We start from the raw sequence: 17224 nt of genomic DNA, 5'->3' as shown, positions 1-17224 counted from the left end.
TAGAACAGAGCCAAGGGGAAAAGGGTGTAAAGTGAAGAGGAGAAGAGGAGGAGAATGCAATCAGAAATACAATGTATATCCTAGAAAATTAAGAAGTGTTAAAGAACAGGTGAATACAGGAAGGATGGGTGAGAATGTTGAAAAAAGTGATATTGATCCAAGTGTATTGTATTCATAAACTGCTTTGTCAATTGGCACCTCTTTTGTAAAACTACTTAAAGATATTTAAAAATTTTAAATTTCATTGGAATTGACAAGAAGTGTGAGACCCAAAGCCATTTTGATCCAAGGTGTATATATATATATATATATATATATATATATATATATAAAATCACGACACAAGGAAGGTGTGTAAGAAGGGGACATCCACCCACATCTCACTCTGGTCTACAAATTGAAGGCAGTAGGAAGGAAAGAATTGAGATGTCTGGGCATGAGCATCAAGTACAATATGGACCCATGTGCTGTATAGTGGATTTTGCCAATTCTCACTGGTGGTTCTTCCTCTGATAATTTTAGGGAACTCTACATTGTAAGAGAAAACAAAGCACTTCAAATGAAATTTGCTGACTACCAAACAAATGGAGAGATTATCTGCAAATGTGGCCAAGTTAGTACATGGTGTGGTCTCAGCTTTACTTTAGCCAAAAGGAATGTTAAATTGGATGCATATTTATATTTTCTTCTCAATGTCTCTTTTGTTTTCCAGGCTTGGGGAACAATGATGGTACACAGAGGCTTGGATTTGCCATGTCTTAAAATAAGGAATTTTGTTGTTTTTTTCAAAAATAATTCATCAAAGAAACAATACAAGAAGTGGGTAGAATTACCTATCGCATTTCCTGATCTTGATTATTCAGAGTATTTGTTCAGTGTTGAGGATTAGTATTTGATTTAATTTAATATTAAAATATCAACATTTTAACATTTAATATGATTCTGATCAGTGTTTTCATACTATTGAACTGTGAAAATTAATATAACTACTATTTAATAAAACTGTTTTGCATTTTATTATATTATATTTTCTATTATTCATTTATCTTATTTATTGGCCAGAGGAAAGGAAATCTACCAATAATATCAACATGGAGAATTATAGCATTGTAGGACAACTACTGAAGTATACATGAGGATATAAGGTATCAATTTCAGTTGTCATTGACTTTCAGTATAAACCTAGGGAATCCAGTTTACGTTTCTCCAGCCTCCCTATCTTTCGAATTTTCATCATGATGCCTGTTTCTGTTTCTATGTGTTTTGTATTGCTACACAAAAAATTACCACAAAGTTAGTTCCTTAAAAAATCCATTTATTACTAGAACACATTTTTTAAGCCAGAAGTTGAGGTGAATTTCTCTGCTCATGCCTGAAAAAATTGAAATTGAAGTGTTGAGAGGCCTGTGTCATCATTTGAAGACACTGAGAGCAGAATTCACTTTGAAGCTCATTCAGATTGTTGCCAGAACTTGTTTCCATGAAGATGTCTGACTGGGATTTCTATTTTCTTGGTGAATGGCCACTGGAAATTGTTCTCAGCTCCTAAGAACACTCTTACCCTGGTTGCCTGCTCAGTTTTGCCCTTCCCACCAGGTTCTTTGCTTTTTTGGGGTTGCCGGGAAATTTTCTTGGGCCGGTTAGGAGGGGCTTTTAATGTAACAATTGTAATAGCAGGAATAATGGTCATGTCATATCCACAGGCCATACTCACATTCACAGCAAAGGGATTCTTCAAAGCATCACAACCGATCAGGACAGGAATCTGAGCCAGTATAGACTTGTGCCCCCTTTACCAGTTGCCCAATTTTTGTCACTTATTACATACATATTCTATGGAAGCACTCTGAAAAACATGGAGCGCTATGATGGACACAAGAAGCACCAAGTAGCTTAGCCTTCAAACATAAACAGGCATGTAATACACCATGAAACTACTGAAAGATAATGTTAGTGATTAAATTTGGATTAATTCTCATGCCTGTAACTTTACCCTGTGTTTCTGGAGAGAACAACTTTCTTTCCATCCAGGGCTTACACAGGATTTAGCAGAGAGCCAGGTACTGGATGTGACTACGAAATAAAGAGAAAATGGCTGCCCCTGGCCTCCACTGCTCATGCATAAGGGTAACCTCCCTGAGCAGAGACAATTCTAATGTTTCGGAATAAAATATTTCTATTCTTAATAGAAAGTCTGTTATAGGATCTTCTCCTAATAGACACAGCATTGGTCATGGAAGAACCACCAGAAGAAAACAACACCCACAACTGACTATTGTAACTGATACTAAGTGTCAAAGATTACTTGCTCCACTGAAACAGTTAACTCATCTGGAAAGAAGAAAGAAAAAAATATTGGAAGATATGAAAACAAAAATCTCTGTTGGTTTTAAAGATGAGTTAAATTTGGCATTATAAGAGTTTTGACTTTGTTATTATTCTGTTTAAGACCTAAGCAAAGATGAATATTAACAAATTGAAGCTCTGTGGAATTTAAGAGGACAAAAGAAGATTTGGTTTTCTTAAAATACTTTTTAAAACTCCATCTGACTCCACTTAAAGTATTGCTGTATTTTAGAATGTTTTGGAAACTTTGCAAAGAACCAAATGCATAAAATAGCTAAATGTACTACTGCAACATATGTAGAATTCTCGAGGTATCAACAAATATCAGGGTTTTTTCCCACCTATCTTTTCTATTAAGTTTTTCCACTAAAATTGCTATTTTTTATTTAAAACTTTTTAAAGTACATATGCTAGATTATATTAAGCTTAATTTGTGATGATAGCTTAAAACTTGAACTATGGTGCAGGTACTTCATTTAAAAGCAATGATAATTATGATTACATTTTGGTTGGTTGTGGCCAAACAGTTTCTCATAATATATTAGTGTCACTTAACCAGATATACTCATGTCACATAGACATTAGCCTGAGAATAATAATGCCAATATTAGATATAAGTATTTCAATTAACTAGGTATCTTTGAGAAGTTTATCTCACAGATAATATGCTCTTTCTTTGAGATATGAAAGACTGGAAGAAAGGGTATCTAGGTTCACTCACAACCTTTCCATTTTTTATAGTTCTGGCTTTCTGTCTACTTTTCTAAGATTAGCTGATGGCACCAAAGGAAATTTCCAGGGATCCCACAGAGTAGTTGAACTGCTTGGAGTCATGTGCCTAAGGCCTAACTAGGTTAAAAGGCCTTTAAGCATCTGAAAATTTTAGAAGCATTTCCAAACAAGACCAGTTGCAGACGTTGTAGATAAGACATGGGAAGCATAAACCCAAGGAAGTCAGATCTTCTCAGAAAAAAACAAAATCTTAAACAATAATTTAGAGGTTGTACAAGTATTATGGATGTACTGCATTGAGGCCACATAAATATGAATAGGAAATAATTGACTAAAGGAAATGCAGTATATGTCACAAGTAATTATTGAAAGTGAAATGTATTAGGAAAGTGGGCAAGTATTTTCTTCTCTGCAATTTAATAGTTCCTACAGCAGAATGTTAGGCTTTGCAAAGGAAATTTCAAGTGTTATTTTTCTTTTTCTTTTTTTTTCCTCTGTGCAACCCCCTTCAGTGCCAGTAGCCCACAGATCGAGGCCAGGCAATGGTTCGGGACCACAGTTTGCTCTGGCATGGGATCAAGTGTTATTTTTCAATTCAGTTGGTTGTGGAGCCAAAGAAAATTTAGTTCCTTAGTCATTGTTACATTTAAAATGTAAAAGACACACTTATACTTAGGTGATGTTGGGGAAGAACAATAAAGAATAGGAAAATGTAGGCATGTCCCAGCCTTACAGTTAATTGCTTATCAAGTCCAACTGATCAGCAGATATTTTCTTCCAAATGTTATTGTTGTAATCTTTTTGTGTTTTTTGTTTTCTGTTTTTGTTTTGTCTTGTGGGTCATGGGACTTGAACTCAAGGCCTGGTCCTGTCCCTGAGCTTTTTCACCCAACACTAGTGCTCTACCACTTTGAGTCACAGCGTCACTTTCAGTTTGCTTGTGGTTAATTGGAAATAAGAGTCTCTTGGACTTTTCTGACCAGGGCTGGCTTCAAACCAAGATCCTCAAATTTCAGCCTCCTGAATAGCTAGGATTATAGTCTTGTGTCCTTGTTGTAATCTTTTCTGGTCACTCAGACCCTTGCTCAAACATGTGCTTTTGCACGTGCTTACAAGTCCATCTTTGTCTCCTCATCAACCTTTCCGATCTTCAAAAACAGAACCCAGATGTTACTTCCCAGAATCTAGCTCAGTTTACATTTCAGGAACCCAAATTGAGAAAACACATAAGGAACATACTGTTCGCTCACCAAACCATAATAAAATACATCCACGGTCTTTTAAACAGTTATATGACTCATGACAATAAAGACTAAATAAGAAAAGTGTTTCATGTTCTTCTCAAAGTCATAAAGTTAATTTGAAATAATTATGTCTTGTCTCCTTCAGTTTATGGGTTTCTCCATAATTAGTATTTCTAGACATGGGACTTTATATTTTTGTTTGTATGCTTAGAGAGTAAAATAAGATAAACTTGGATTTGACTTCATTTTCTTGTACCTTTGAGGTTAATTAATTCCAAGGGAATCAATGCCTGTCTTGAAGAACTGCAATGATAATTTGGGTCCTGTAGGGAATGTATCTAGCAATTGACACTTAACAAGAAGTACCTATAGAATATAGTGGTAGAAGTTCCTGTAAAAGCAGCAGCAACTATATAAAGACCATACATAGCAATACCCTAGTTATCATGGTAATTTTAGATCCATTTTGAATGTATAAGATGGACTTATTCAAGATTATCATATCCTATATAGTAACAGCTTATAATCCTCACTCTATGAAGTTAGTAATAACTATAATAAAATGTGATTTTTTTGAATTTGCTATTCACTGTAGCTCAGGAAAGTATTAAAGCCCACATCTTCTATGAGAATAACTGAAAGATATATATTTGCATTAATACAAATATCAACATATCCATTAAATGTTTAGAAGACATAATTAGTCTATTATATAAATAGAATTTTAATTTTAAGTCTTGCATTCATTTTCTGGAAGGCATAACAATACTATTTTACTGACAGTAAGAAATTGGATGTGCAATTTTTTATTTTTTGTCGGTTGTGGGGCTTGAACTCTGGGCCTGGGCACTGTCCCTCAGCTCTTCAGCTCAAGGCTAGCGCTCTATCACTTGAGCCACAGCATCACTTCCGGATTTCTGAGTGGTTTATTGAAGATAAATAGTCATGGACTTTCCTGCCTTGACTAGCTTTGAACCGCAATCCTCAGATCTCAGCCTCCTGAGTAGCTAGGATTAAAGGGGTGAGCCACCAGTGCCCAGCTAGCAATAATATATTTTGTGTAACACAAACCATGACTATCTTTGATTTGGTTATAAATCCATAAACATTTTTTTCTCAGGTCCTAAAACATAAAATATGAAATATATTTGGTATGCATTGCAGATACTATTAAATATTTAAAGAATTTTTCACAAATTTTTTACAAGAAATTAATCATTTCATGAGAATTTCATTGAAGATGAAAGGCGAATAAGAGTTCACTCATTTATTTCATTATTTTTTATAGTTTTAAAATTATTTTTATTATTTAAGTAATTGTACAACAGTGTTGTCATTCAAAGCAGTTTATGAATACAATATATTTTTTAAATTTTTAAGTTATTTTGTTGTAAAGGTGCTTTACAGAGCAGTTATAGTTACATAAGTAAGGTAATAATACATTTCTTTGAGAACATAGTTAACCACTCCTTCGTTTTTCTCCCACTACACTCTCCCCTGACTCTCCCCACACACCAAAGTAGTTCGTTTTCACCCTAGTGTGTGGTGAGTATCACTGCTGCATTGGTTCACCCTTTGTCCTTGTTTCAGGTTTTTGTTATTCTCCATCCCTTCCCCAAATCTGATAAACATATATACATGATGCATGATAGCAGAATGAAAAACCGTGACTACAGGGGATAAACCAAAGGGAAAAAGAAAATAAAAAAAATACAGTACAGTGGTTACAACACGATCAACAACAACAACAATAACAGAAAAACCCTCTTGTTTCCATATCTTGGAGTTCATTTTGATTAACATCATTTTATATGGTCATATGTACATAGCTATTGAGCTATTGTAATCCTCCGCTAAGACTATCCTAGACATATACTAATGATTACAAATGAGGGAAACCATGGAGCCTAAGTTTCTTTGGGTCTGGCTTACTTCACTTAATATTCTTCTTCCAAGTCTTTCCATTTCCTTATGAATAAAATATATTTTGACCAATGTCATCCCTTTCAACATTCTCACTCATCTCTCCCTTCCTACCCTTCCGTCACTCTTTTTAATTTTGTATTGGATTCTTATCTGAATTATCCCTTTTCCTCTTCGTTCATCTACTCCTTTTCCCTTGATTCCAACCCACTCTTCCAGTACCCATTTTCTGGTGTTTTATTTTGCTGAACTTTGATTTTAGTTTCTAAGGAATTTGAGATGTCCCTTAGATCTACTATATTTCAGTTAATAAATTTGTATACACTTTTATATCACCCAGCATATTTACTTAGTAGTAACTTCCACATGGAATTCTTTGTTTCTCTGGGCCTGACTTACCTCACTTAACATAATTTTTCCATGTCTTTCCATTTCTTTACAAATGGTGCAATATCATTCTTTCTAATGAATGAGTAAATATCCATATACATATATACATATATATTAGTTCATAATTTTTACATTCAAGTAAAATTCACATATTAGGTACATGCAAAATTCTCCTAGACAAAATCCTCAGCCAAAGACCAATAGAATTATCTGGCCCAGGTTAGGTCATTACTGCATAGATAGTCTAGGGGGGGAAATGTACAATCACAGTTTGCTCTCAAACCAGAAAGGCATGGTTGGTATTCTGCCCAGCTTTGTTCACTAGAGGCAATGGTTAATATCTAATGATAATCTAAAATCTTACTTGTGCTTTATATTGAAGATGCAGTTGGCTAAACTATATGATTAGGTTAGGGGAAAGTGAGCTATAATAAGCTGGGATAGTATATGTTTTTCAACAGAATGTGAATTGGGAGTTAAAGAAATGAACTAATAAGTATAAATGATCATCAAAGTGCACTGCACATAAGAGAAAGGGAAGGATGGAGAGAGAATATTGATAGACATTTGAATTTCAAGATTACTTACAGACCTAAAAATAAGAGTCAAGAAACAAGGGAAGATTTGAGGCAGAGAAGTAAATAGAATGCATAACTGCTTTTTAAAAAAAGGAAGGAAGAAAGAAAGGGAGGGAGGGGGGAGGAAGGAAGGAAGGATGAAAGGAAGAAAAGAAAGAAAGAAAGAAGTGGGAATTAGAAGAAGATGAAGCAAAGACTCAAGGCTAGATTAAAGTTGGTATTATTGTTTTCTAAGACACTAACAATATTAATGTGAATGTTCAAAGAAATTCTTCTCCACTCCCAATCCTCACTTGTATGGTAGAACAAAAACACTTGTGGTCAAGTATTTATGAAGTTTCAGGTAATGAACATAAGAGGGCAAATAATTTGCATACTAAAGCCATACAGATTTTTCCCTTTTGTGGTTGTTGTTTTCAGTTCAGATAATTGAATCCAGAGCCTTGTGCAAGCTAGGAAACTCCTTCCTCTACCACATAGCAGCATCCAGGCCTTGAGCTCCAGCCCCAGAACCAGCACACACACAAAAAAGAGTGGTTGTGGTTTCATCTGACATTTCTATAGTTTATAGTTATAGGTTTCATCTGATATTTCTATAGCTTTAGGAGCTTCTTTTACTTATGGTTAATTATCTATTATTCTAAACCATTATAATTAGCAATTATTTTTATTAAACTTTACCTGTTCAAATTACTATGTAATTTCTCCCACAAGATTGGATTCACACTGCTCTAGTAACTAAGAACTAGGAGAATTAGTTTGAAAGATGTTACAATTTCCAAATGTCCAATTACTCTATGTACAATTATTATGTTTCACATAGGAAATGACTCAAGCACATCTGACTAATTCTCTAAATAATTTGGAGAAAGGACAGAATGTGTTTTATAAACTGATAGGTTTTTTTTTCCTACATCCAAACAGTTTTTAGTCCCACTAAGTAAACAAAAATAATGCTCCGTATGAAAGTCTATGTTACTCAACTGGTGAACAAAGCCTATCACTTCCACAGCCTTGGGTGTTCAAAACAGTCAGACTAGCATCAATAAAGGGAAAATTAAACTCTAGAGGATATGGAACCCCAAAAATATGGGCAATAGCAAGAAAATTGACATTTACTGTATAAATAGTCTTTAAATGTTAGATACTATTCTTTGGATTGTGTACAAGTCATTCATTGAAAAATGTCTTATTTTTGCAAAAGACACATTAATTTTCCCTTTAATAGCTGAAAGAAATATAAGAATCTATTCTCTTATAAAGAATCACAGTATAACATTCTGGTTTTGAGCACAGAGATCCTCTAGAGAGTGCTGGGATAGCAGAGCCAATCCTATTTTTAAAGACATTTTTTTCTCTTACAAAATCTGCCTCTTTACATGTGGTGGAAGCAATATAACCTATGGAAAAATGTAACTAAAAATAAGAATAATTTTAAAGCCATGTTTGTACATTAGCTTGTTTTCATGCTTGAAGTGGCCATGTTCTAACTCCAGCTATACTTCACTTCCTCAAAACATCGTGAAGTCTCTTCAGTTGTAATATCCTCAGGACATGCTATGATTGATAGATAAAAAGAGATAGATGATAGCTCAAAAGATAAATAGATAAGAGGATAGGCAGTTTATGAATACATACATATTCACACATACGTACATGGATAATCATATATATACATACAGATATATAGACCAACAGACAGATGGAAAAGCTTTGTGTAAATGTGGACATTATTAGAGATACTAACTTGGATCCTACACATTAATGACAGATTAACAGCATTTCATCTACATTTGGAAAATTACATTAAGAGTAAATATCCTAGAATGGGGGGGGAGAGAATGGTAAATTCTACTATTCCCATACTCCATTCCATTCTTTCCATTTTCACTGGAAGTCATTTTCTACTTCAGCCACACTGGCCTTTTCCTTAAGGACTGAATTTTCCTCTCGTTCTTGACCAGAAAGTCTCTTTTCTCTACTTCTGTTTTTCTTTTGATGCCAGCATTAGGGTTGGCACTCAGAATCTAGGAGCTGTCCCTGTGCTGGTGCTCTACGACATGGGCTATAGCTCCACTTTGGGCTTTTTTATGGCGGGTAATTGGAGGTGAGTCTCATGGGCTTTTCTGCATCACCTCACCCCTCATGTCAGTTTATTTCTCGGAGGCAGAACAACAGGGTCAAGGGGCTGAACTCTGATGTCACGCTGCCCACATTTCTTAAAATTTATTTTTAATTATATTTTTCTTTAATCATCTTTTTATTATATTATATATAATATATTATATAAATATATATGCATATATTTGTATATAATATATGGTATGTTATATATTATATAATACTTTTATTTCTTTTCTTTTTAAAATTTATTTTAATTATCTTTTTGTTCACTGTTTGTCCCACCTTTTCTGTATCCTCCCTTACACTACCAAAGACAAACTAATGGAAAAACAGTATATTAAGTGAAGTAAGCTTGATGCAAAGAAACATAGGTTGTGTGGTTTCCCTTATTTGTGATAACTAGAATATGCCTAGAAATCTGTAAGAAGCACACAGAATGGTAATATTATGTATAATAATATAGTATATATTTTATATATATATATTACATTATATATGATATTATATGTATATGTATACTGGGACATGATAAATTCTTTAGACAGTCACACAGAGACCAAAGTGTATTACAAGGGCTCAATAGCTGTGTGCATATGATCATAAAAAATAATTTTTAAACATGAACTCCAAGAAATTTAAGCAAGAGATTTGTTGTTCTTACTCAGGTTTATAATTCTGGCTCATCACTCTGAATCTGTAAAATGTGAAGAAGGAAGAAAGAGAAAGAGGAGGAGGAGGAGGAGGAGGAGGAAGAGGAAGAGGAAGAGAAAGAGGAGAACTCTTTCTATGTTTACAGTGCAGGGTTAGTGAAATGATATAGATATTCCACTTAGAGCAGTACTGGGTGAAATGCAGACCCTCGGTGTTTATTGCTACCTGATGTGAAATGAATTATTGGTAGGATTAAATAAGGAGATGTACATTTGTCAGAAAAAAATAGAGAACTTTGCAGAAATTTTCTCAAAGAGAAAGAAATTGTCTTTTTCTTTTAGAAACTCCACTTTCTTGCTTCTTGTATTTCATTGAAGAATGAGGTTGGGATGTTGATAGGTATCACATTGAATTTTAGATAGCCTTTGGCAGTATTGCCATTTTCACAATGTTAATCCTCCCAATCCAGGAGTGTGGGAGGTTTTCCCACTTCCTTAGTTCTGCTTTAATTTCCTTTTTCAGGTTTTTAAAGTTTTCATCATAACATACTTATAATGCATTATGATCCTTTGGTTTCTTTTGTCTGTTCCTCCCCCATGGTATAACCCCTGTTTTCACTGTATATGATTCCGGTGTCCTGCATCTTGTATATACATTTTTATAATTTGGGGAGGGGAAAGGATATAACAAAATGCTTAAATAAGGATACAAGTTATAGTCGGGGGCCGGGGACTCATGCCTGTAATCCTAGCTTCTCAGGAGGCTGAGATCTGAGGATCTTGGTTCAAAGCCAGCTGGGGCAGGAAAGGCTGTGAGACTCTTATCTCCAATAAACCACTAGAAAACAGGAAGTGATATTGTAGCTCAAGCGGTAGAGTACTTGCCTTGAGCTGAAGAGAGCAGGGACAGAGCCCAGGCCCAGAGTTCAAGCCCCACGACCGACAAAAAAAAAAAAAAAAAAAGGATGCAGGATGACCCATTGTATCAATGAGATGTACAAGACACTATGTTGAAAATGAACTTTACAATTTGGGGAGGGAGGAGTTGGGGAGGTGGAGAGGGAAGAGATAGTAGGGGAAAAACAAAGGAGGAGGTAGGTAACAAGGTTTGATAGGAAATGTACTCATTACCCTACTCATGTAGCTGTAACCCTTCTGTACAATATTTTTACAATAAAAAAATATATATGGGGGAAAAAAAGAAACTCCACTTGCTCCACTGGGAATGAATCAAAGACAGAGCTAAACTATTTTACATAAAACAGAAACAGTAGGAAAAGCTAGAGAGTAGAGATTAAAATGTTGATGAAAAAGGGAGTCCCAGAAGCAAGACAGGAGGCTGCTGCCCAAGTAAAAGGGATGACTAGTGGAAAGCCCACCATCATTGTCTCAAAACACCAGCAAGTCTGCTACTTACTTTCTTGAGTTGGTGTTATTTGGCATTAGTAGTCAGGGCTGTCTGGCAGGGCAGTATGGAAATGAGGAAGAGAAAGCACACACAGAAAAAGTGCTACAGAGAATCCTGGATAACAAATGGTGAACACATTTTACAGAGACTGGCACCAAGGAAATAGTCAATAAATATTAATTTCCTTTCCTGATTTGAGGTACAAGAGATAATCTATAACTTGGGGGTGTTAAAAATTGATTTTGAGTTCAGTAACTATATGTCTGGACATATTAAAAAAAACATCTAAGCATACAATAACACGTTTTACAGACTATAGATGTTGCAGAATTCAAAAAAGCTAGGGATGAATGAAGAATAGTTCTGGGTTCTTGCAGAAAAACTTCTGAATTGGAATGAATAAATAATTTAAATTATATATATATATATATATATAGTTTAAATATATATGTTAGGTACTTGAGACATATTTACTTTAAATAATTTAAAGAGTGGAAAAGGGTAGGGAGTAGGGAGTATGTTTTAAATAAGGAAGACAGAAGAAGAAAGACTAACATATTTTACACGTCTATTGGAATGCCATACTGTGTCTGGATTTGATGGCATGCCATACTGTGTCTGGGCTTGCCATACTGTCTGGACAATATGATGTCATTCTAGTTTCTTTGAGCAAAGAAATGACATGTTTTAGGAAAAGAAAATGACATGTTTCTTGTTATTCTAGTTTTGTGAGAGGGGAAATGACATGTTTTGGAAACGATGACCTACAAGGAGTTAACAGGCTAAATCATAGATTGAAGATGAAAAAAAATTGGAAGGCAAAAGATTAAGGAAGGAGCTGGATGCAATCATTCTGGCTGAGGTAATGAGAATCTGGACGTGGTCACTGGCAGTCAGAATGGAAGGGATGAGAGGTTCTGGATGAAGCTGAAATAAAATCATGAGCTTGGAAAAAACATGGCTGGCAAGAAATTGATGGCAATATATAAAATAAATACAAAAGTACAGCACAGTTGGTGATAGAAACAAATAGAAGTAATTTATTTGCATTACCTTATTTTTACGCTAAATATGACTCATAGTTCTGCTTGATCATCATCCAGTGACACATGTAGCCAAATTCCTGGGCATATGGAATTGCAGTTTCATGAAACCCAAGAACTTACTCATTGGGCTCCAGCTGTTTCAGAGTCTACCCATTGAATTGTGATGAATATAGTTCTCAAGTCCTGAAGAAAAGATTTAAAATGAGTCAAAATAGTTTTTAATTTGAATATAGCCAACCCTTTTGCTTCAAAGAGACATTCGAAGAATGGTACAGTGAACTGTTGAGTGTTTCTGGTATTCATTTCCACTCTACCAATGAGCAAATTAGCTGTACGACCCAGGTACTAACTTGGTCTCTGCAATGGACTAACTTTCTTTCTGTCTCTGTCTCTGTCTCTCTCTATGTATATTCTCTCTCTCTAGATATATAGATATAGTTATAGATGGATAGATAAGTAGATATTACAGATAGAGATATAGAAGTCTTAACTGCTATTGTTATTGTATTTGGAAGTGAAGTCTTGGGTAAGAAATTAGTTTCAGATGAAGCTAAGGTTCTTCTAATAGGAGATTAAGGTTCTTCTAATAGGAGAGGTTATCCCAGCCCTCTACCATATGGAAACACAGCCAGAAAGGAGTCATCTAAAAGCTAGGAAGAGAACTCTCACCAGAACCCAACCATATTGGATTTCCAGTCTCCATGTTTGCTTTCCAGCCTTAGGAATGGTGAGAAGAAAATATATTCCTAGTGTTTAGGCTATCTAGTCTACAGCATTTTGTGAGTTTTGTAATAACTATCTCACAAGAATTATGGGAAATGATTTTTTGGTTACCATTCCAGAAAGGCTAAAAATAAGCTTCTTAGAATACAAAAGAGATGAATTCTACACTCTTCTTTATGTGGCTCCTTCTACTCTGTCTGATACTGTGGCCTAAAATAATAATACATTTATAGTTTTTCATTATCCTATGGCTGACAACATAGCTCTGTTCTAGATTATTTCCTAGTATTCATGAAACTCTAAGTTAAACTATATCATTGAAGGTTTTTTAAAGAGATTCTGCTAGAAATAATCAATTGAACATTTTAAATTGTATTAAATACATAGAGAAAATTGACTTAGTAATTTAACTCAGAGTAGTAAAACATTTTGAAAAGTTGAAAAGATATGTTATCAATGTAACAATTATTAAAAAGCTTCTTTTTTCCCTAAAACTTGGGAAATTGGTGAGTACTCATAGCATATCTCAATTTGGGACATGTGCTGGGGTTTGTATTCAGAGAGCCAGGCTTGCTAAGTGGCATCACAGGTATAATGCTCTTTACCACATGAATGCTACTTCCAATGTTTTTAGTTATTCTGTTATAGGGCCTAATAGTTTTTGTTCTATGGCCTCAAACTGCAATTCTTCTATTTATACTTCTTGTGTATCTAGGGTTAAAACAGTGTACTACCACATCTAGCTTGTTTGTTGAGATGTGATCTTGCTAACTTTTTGTACACATAGACCTCCAACTGGAGTTTGCTCCATCTCTGCCCCCTGGTTAACTGGGCTACAGGCATATGCCACCACATTAAGTTCCGCATGTGCCACATTTCAATTGCTCAGTATACAATGTGGCTAGAGGCCACAATATTAGGTGGTAGAGTTCTAGAAATCTCCACGTCATGTATGTAGTGTATATGAATTAATTTATTTAAATATGTAATTCTAATTTTGTTCTTTAGGATTATGACCTAACTCTAACTTGTAATTCTTCCTTGAAAACTTCTTATCATTTTGGACATGTACATTCCTATAGCTAGGAAAACAATTAATGCAGGGAGGTAATAGATATAGATACTGTGGTGCTGCTATGGCTTCAATGTCTATGTCTCCCTAAGCTGTGTGGTCTGGAATCTAATGCCCACTGTGATAATCTTAAGAGATGGATCCCTTAGCAAGTGATTGGATCACTTGAGAGCTCTTGTCTACAGGAACTTAGCTTGCCACAAACACTGATGCTATATCAAATCATCCACTAGCAGCCTTGCAAGTCACTCATCAAGAAAAGGTCCCATCATTTTGGCTCTAGGCTCATGTATGGATAAACACCCTTAGGAGAGGCTTGAGCAAGTGAATGCAGCACCTTTGGCCCTCTGCTTTCTACCATAAAAGGATGCAGTAGGAAAACTTTCACCACAAACAATGTGCTAGGGTCTTCTTGGACTTCCAAACCCTAGATTTGAGAAATTAATTCTTATTGTTCAAAAAGTACCCACCTTCAACTGCTTTCTTACAGCAGAACAGATTCAGTAAGGTTCTTTGCCCAAATCTCTCTTCAGGGACAGTATATTAATTCCTGAGCTTGCGAATATGGCTGCTAACAGCTTACAGCTGCTTCAATATGGCTATTGCCCTGGCTATATTGTGTACAATGGTATATTCCTTTGGGAAATGCCTCTCTTGAGGCATTCACTACTGCTGTGTTGGACTGTCAGCCCTTTAAAAAGGGCAGGGGGATGAGGAATTCAGAGCTCAAGAACCCCTTGGTCTCAACATTTGAGTTTGCTATGCAAAGACTTGCCAGAGTAGTAGAGGCAGCCATACAACAGGACATCAAATTAATGCTTGAGTAATGGTCCACAGAGTACATCACCCTTTGCTTTTCCTTTCTCCTGCTTCTTGCCTCTCCAACCTCTTCATAACTCTCTCTCCTGTGATGCCCCACTTTCCTCATTATCAGACTGGAGGAGGCAGCCTAACAGGCAGAATTTGTGGTATCAGAATTTATGCTAACCATAGAGAAAGCCCAGAAGCCTATTGATTCAAGCACCTTGTCTACTGGACCTTAGCTTGCCACAACCAATGACAATGTACCAAGCCATCACTGTGCAAGCAAGAAAAGTCCCATAATTTTGGCATGTAATTTTTAGTATTTCTTATTTCAACAAATATACTTCTATATTCCTATGATCTCTAGAATTTAGTCAAATGATTATTTCATAATTAAATAATAATCTGTCTCTATTCTATTTTTTTAAAAAAAGAACAAGTTGATAGAATGACAATGGAACATAGTACTTACAGTATGCATTGATTGAAATTTCCCTAATTAAAATGCCATAGGAAGGAAATATGGAGTTCAAATAATTCTCATCTTACTAATCCATAAAAGAGATACTTCTCAAAAATAGCTGGTAATCTTTCCTCAGTTCTCAGGGAAAAATAACTGAATAGCTGCAGTAAAGCCTCGTATTACTAATCCTCCACATTCTTAAAAAACAAAAACAAAAAAACCTTTGCAATCCATTTTGAAAGGCACCCTGATGCAGTATCACAGGGATTAAATGACCATTGTTAGATGACAATGGCTGATATCTGGTTGCTTCTCACAAATAAACTTGACCCTTTACTGGCTATGCCTGGACATGTTCCCATTAGTGTTATCTTGGCTGGACCCAAAATGAAAGCAGAAGGTTGCCCTATACATCCTCCTCCTTGCTTGGCTTGTTGAAGCATTGAAGTGCCTTTCCTGAGTCACAAAAGGGCAAGAGGCCATAACTCACCGCATAAGAAATGTTATAGAGCATTGGGAAAGACTATGGGGAAAAAAGAGTAAGAAAAACTGGAAGCTAAGAGGAATCAATTTTATTTTTATTTTGTATTTCTTACAGTGTTATGGATTGAATTCAGGATAAAAACAAGCTATATTCCCAATCCCAAAAGACACCAGTTTTAATGGGTACTTGGAATTCATTAAAGAAGTGATATTTGAATCAAGATGGAGAACTATTATGGTCATATAAGTGTCATATATATGTACATATATATATATATATATATATATATATATATATATATATATTCCTGGGGTTTGAACTCAGGATCTTGAGTTTACTAGGCAAGCACTACCATTTCAGCCATGCTCTCAGTCTATCCTGAAGTTATTTGTAAAACACACCTAGAAAGATTACTAACATGCCTATTAAGATTGTATAAGTCTTAGGTCATAAATATTTTTTAGTAATTTTGCTTTTTATTTATTCAGTTAGTTACTGCTGGCTTAAACTCAGAGCCTTGTACTCTGCTCAATTGTCACTTTACTACTTGAGCTATATCTCCTGAATGAAATTTTGCTCTTAATTGAAGATGAAGTCTTGTATCTATTCTGCCTAGGCTGGTTTTGAACCACAATCATGCATATCTCAGATTCTTAAGCAGCTAGGACTGTAGGTGTAAGCCAACAGTAAATGAACTCTAAGTGAACTTTTAAGTAATTTTAATTTCTAAGCACTATAAACAAGATTTCAACAATTGTCTTCTTTCTATGTCCCTTTATATTTATTTAATGTTATCCTCAGAGCATATCCCTAGATATGCTACTATGTCAAAGGATACAGTGGTTTGATATCTACGCCTAAACTGTGCCTCAGAAGTTCTCCTGTTCAGAAAAATGCAGTCACCTCTCTCTTGTCCCCTGGGGATCTTCCTCATCTTTCATCTCAGCTAATCCAACAAGTGAATCATGTCCCATGTTGGTATATTTTTTCACATTGCTTCGATTTGTGGTAAAGTTTAGTAATTTTTCTTTTGCATTTAAATTTATATGAATGTGCCACTTTGCCTGTGTGAACTGCTAATCTTATTCCTACCTTGCTATTTGCTGTAGAGTAACTGTTATGTCCTTCCCCCATGATATAACCCTTGTTTTCACTGTATTTGATGTTGGTATAATTTGTGGAGGGGAAGGGAAAAAACAAATTGTTTAAATAGGGATACAGGTGGACCTATTGCACC

At 35.2% G+C, this 17224-nt stretch overlaps 1 protein-coding gene across 1 annotated transcript in view; it reads left to right on the top strand.

Annotated features, from left to right (window-relative positions):
- The window catches only part of Ifih1 (interferon induced with helicase C domain 1), a 54589-nt gene extending 53572 nt beyond the window's left edge, over window positions 1–1017 (top strand). The window contains exons 15-16 of the mRNA XM_013029646.1: window positions 523–613; window positions 713–1017. Of these exons, the coding sequence (XP_012885100.1) occupies window positions 523–613; window positions 713–889 (268 nt within the window). The 3' untranslated portion in view covers window positions 890–1017. The remainder of the gene's footprint in view (window positions 1–522; window positions 614–712) is intronic.
- Window positions 1018–17224: the final 16207 nt, after the last annotated feature.

This window comes from Dipodomys ordii, unplaced genomic scaffold (assembly GCF_000151885.1).
Source record: "Dipodomys ordii isolate 6190 unplaced genomic scaffold, Dord_2.0 Scaffold5, whole genome shotgun sequence".
NCBI classification, from domain to species: Eukaryota; Metazoa; Chordata; class Mammalia; order Rodentia; family Heteromyidae; genus Dipodomys; species Dipodomys ordii.
Note: the sequence above shows the minus strand (reverse complement) of the source record. Positions and strands in the feature narration are given on the sequence as shown.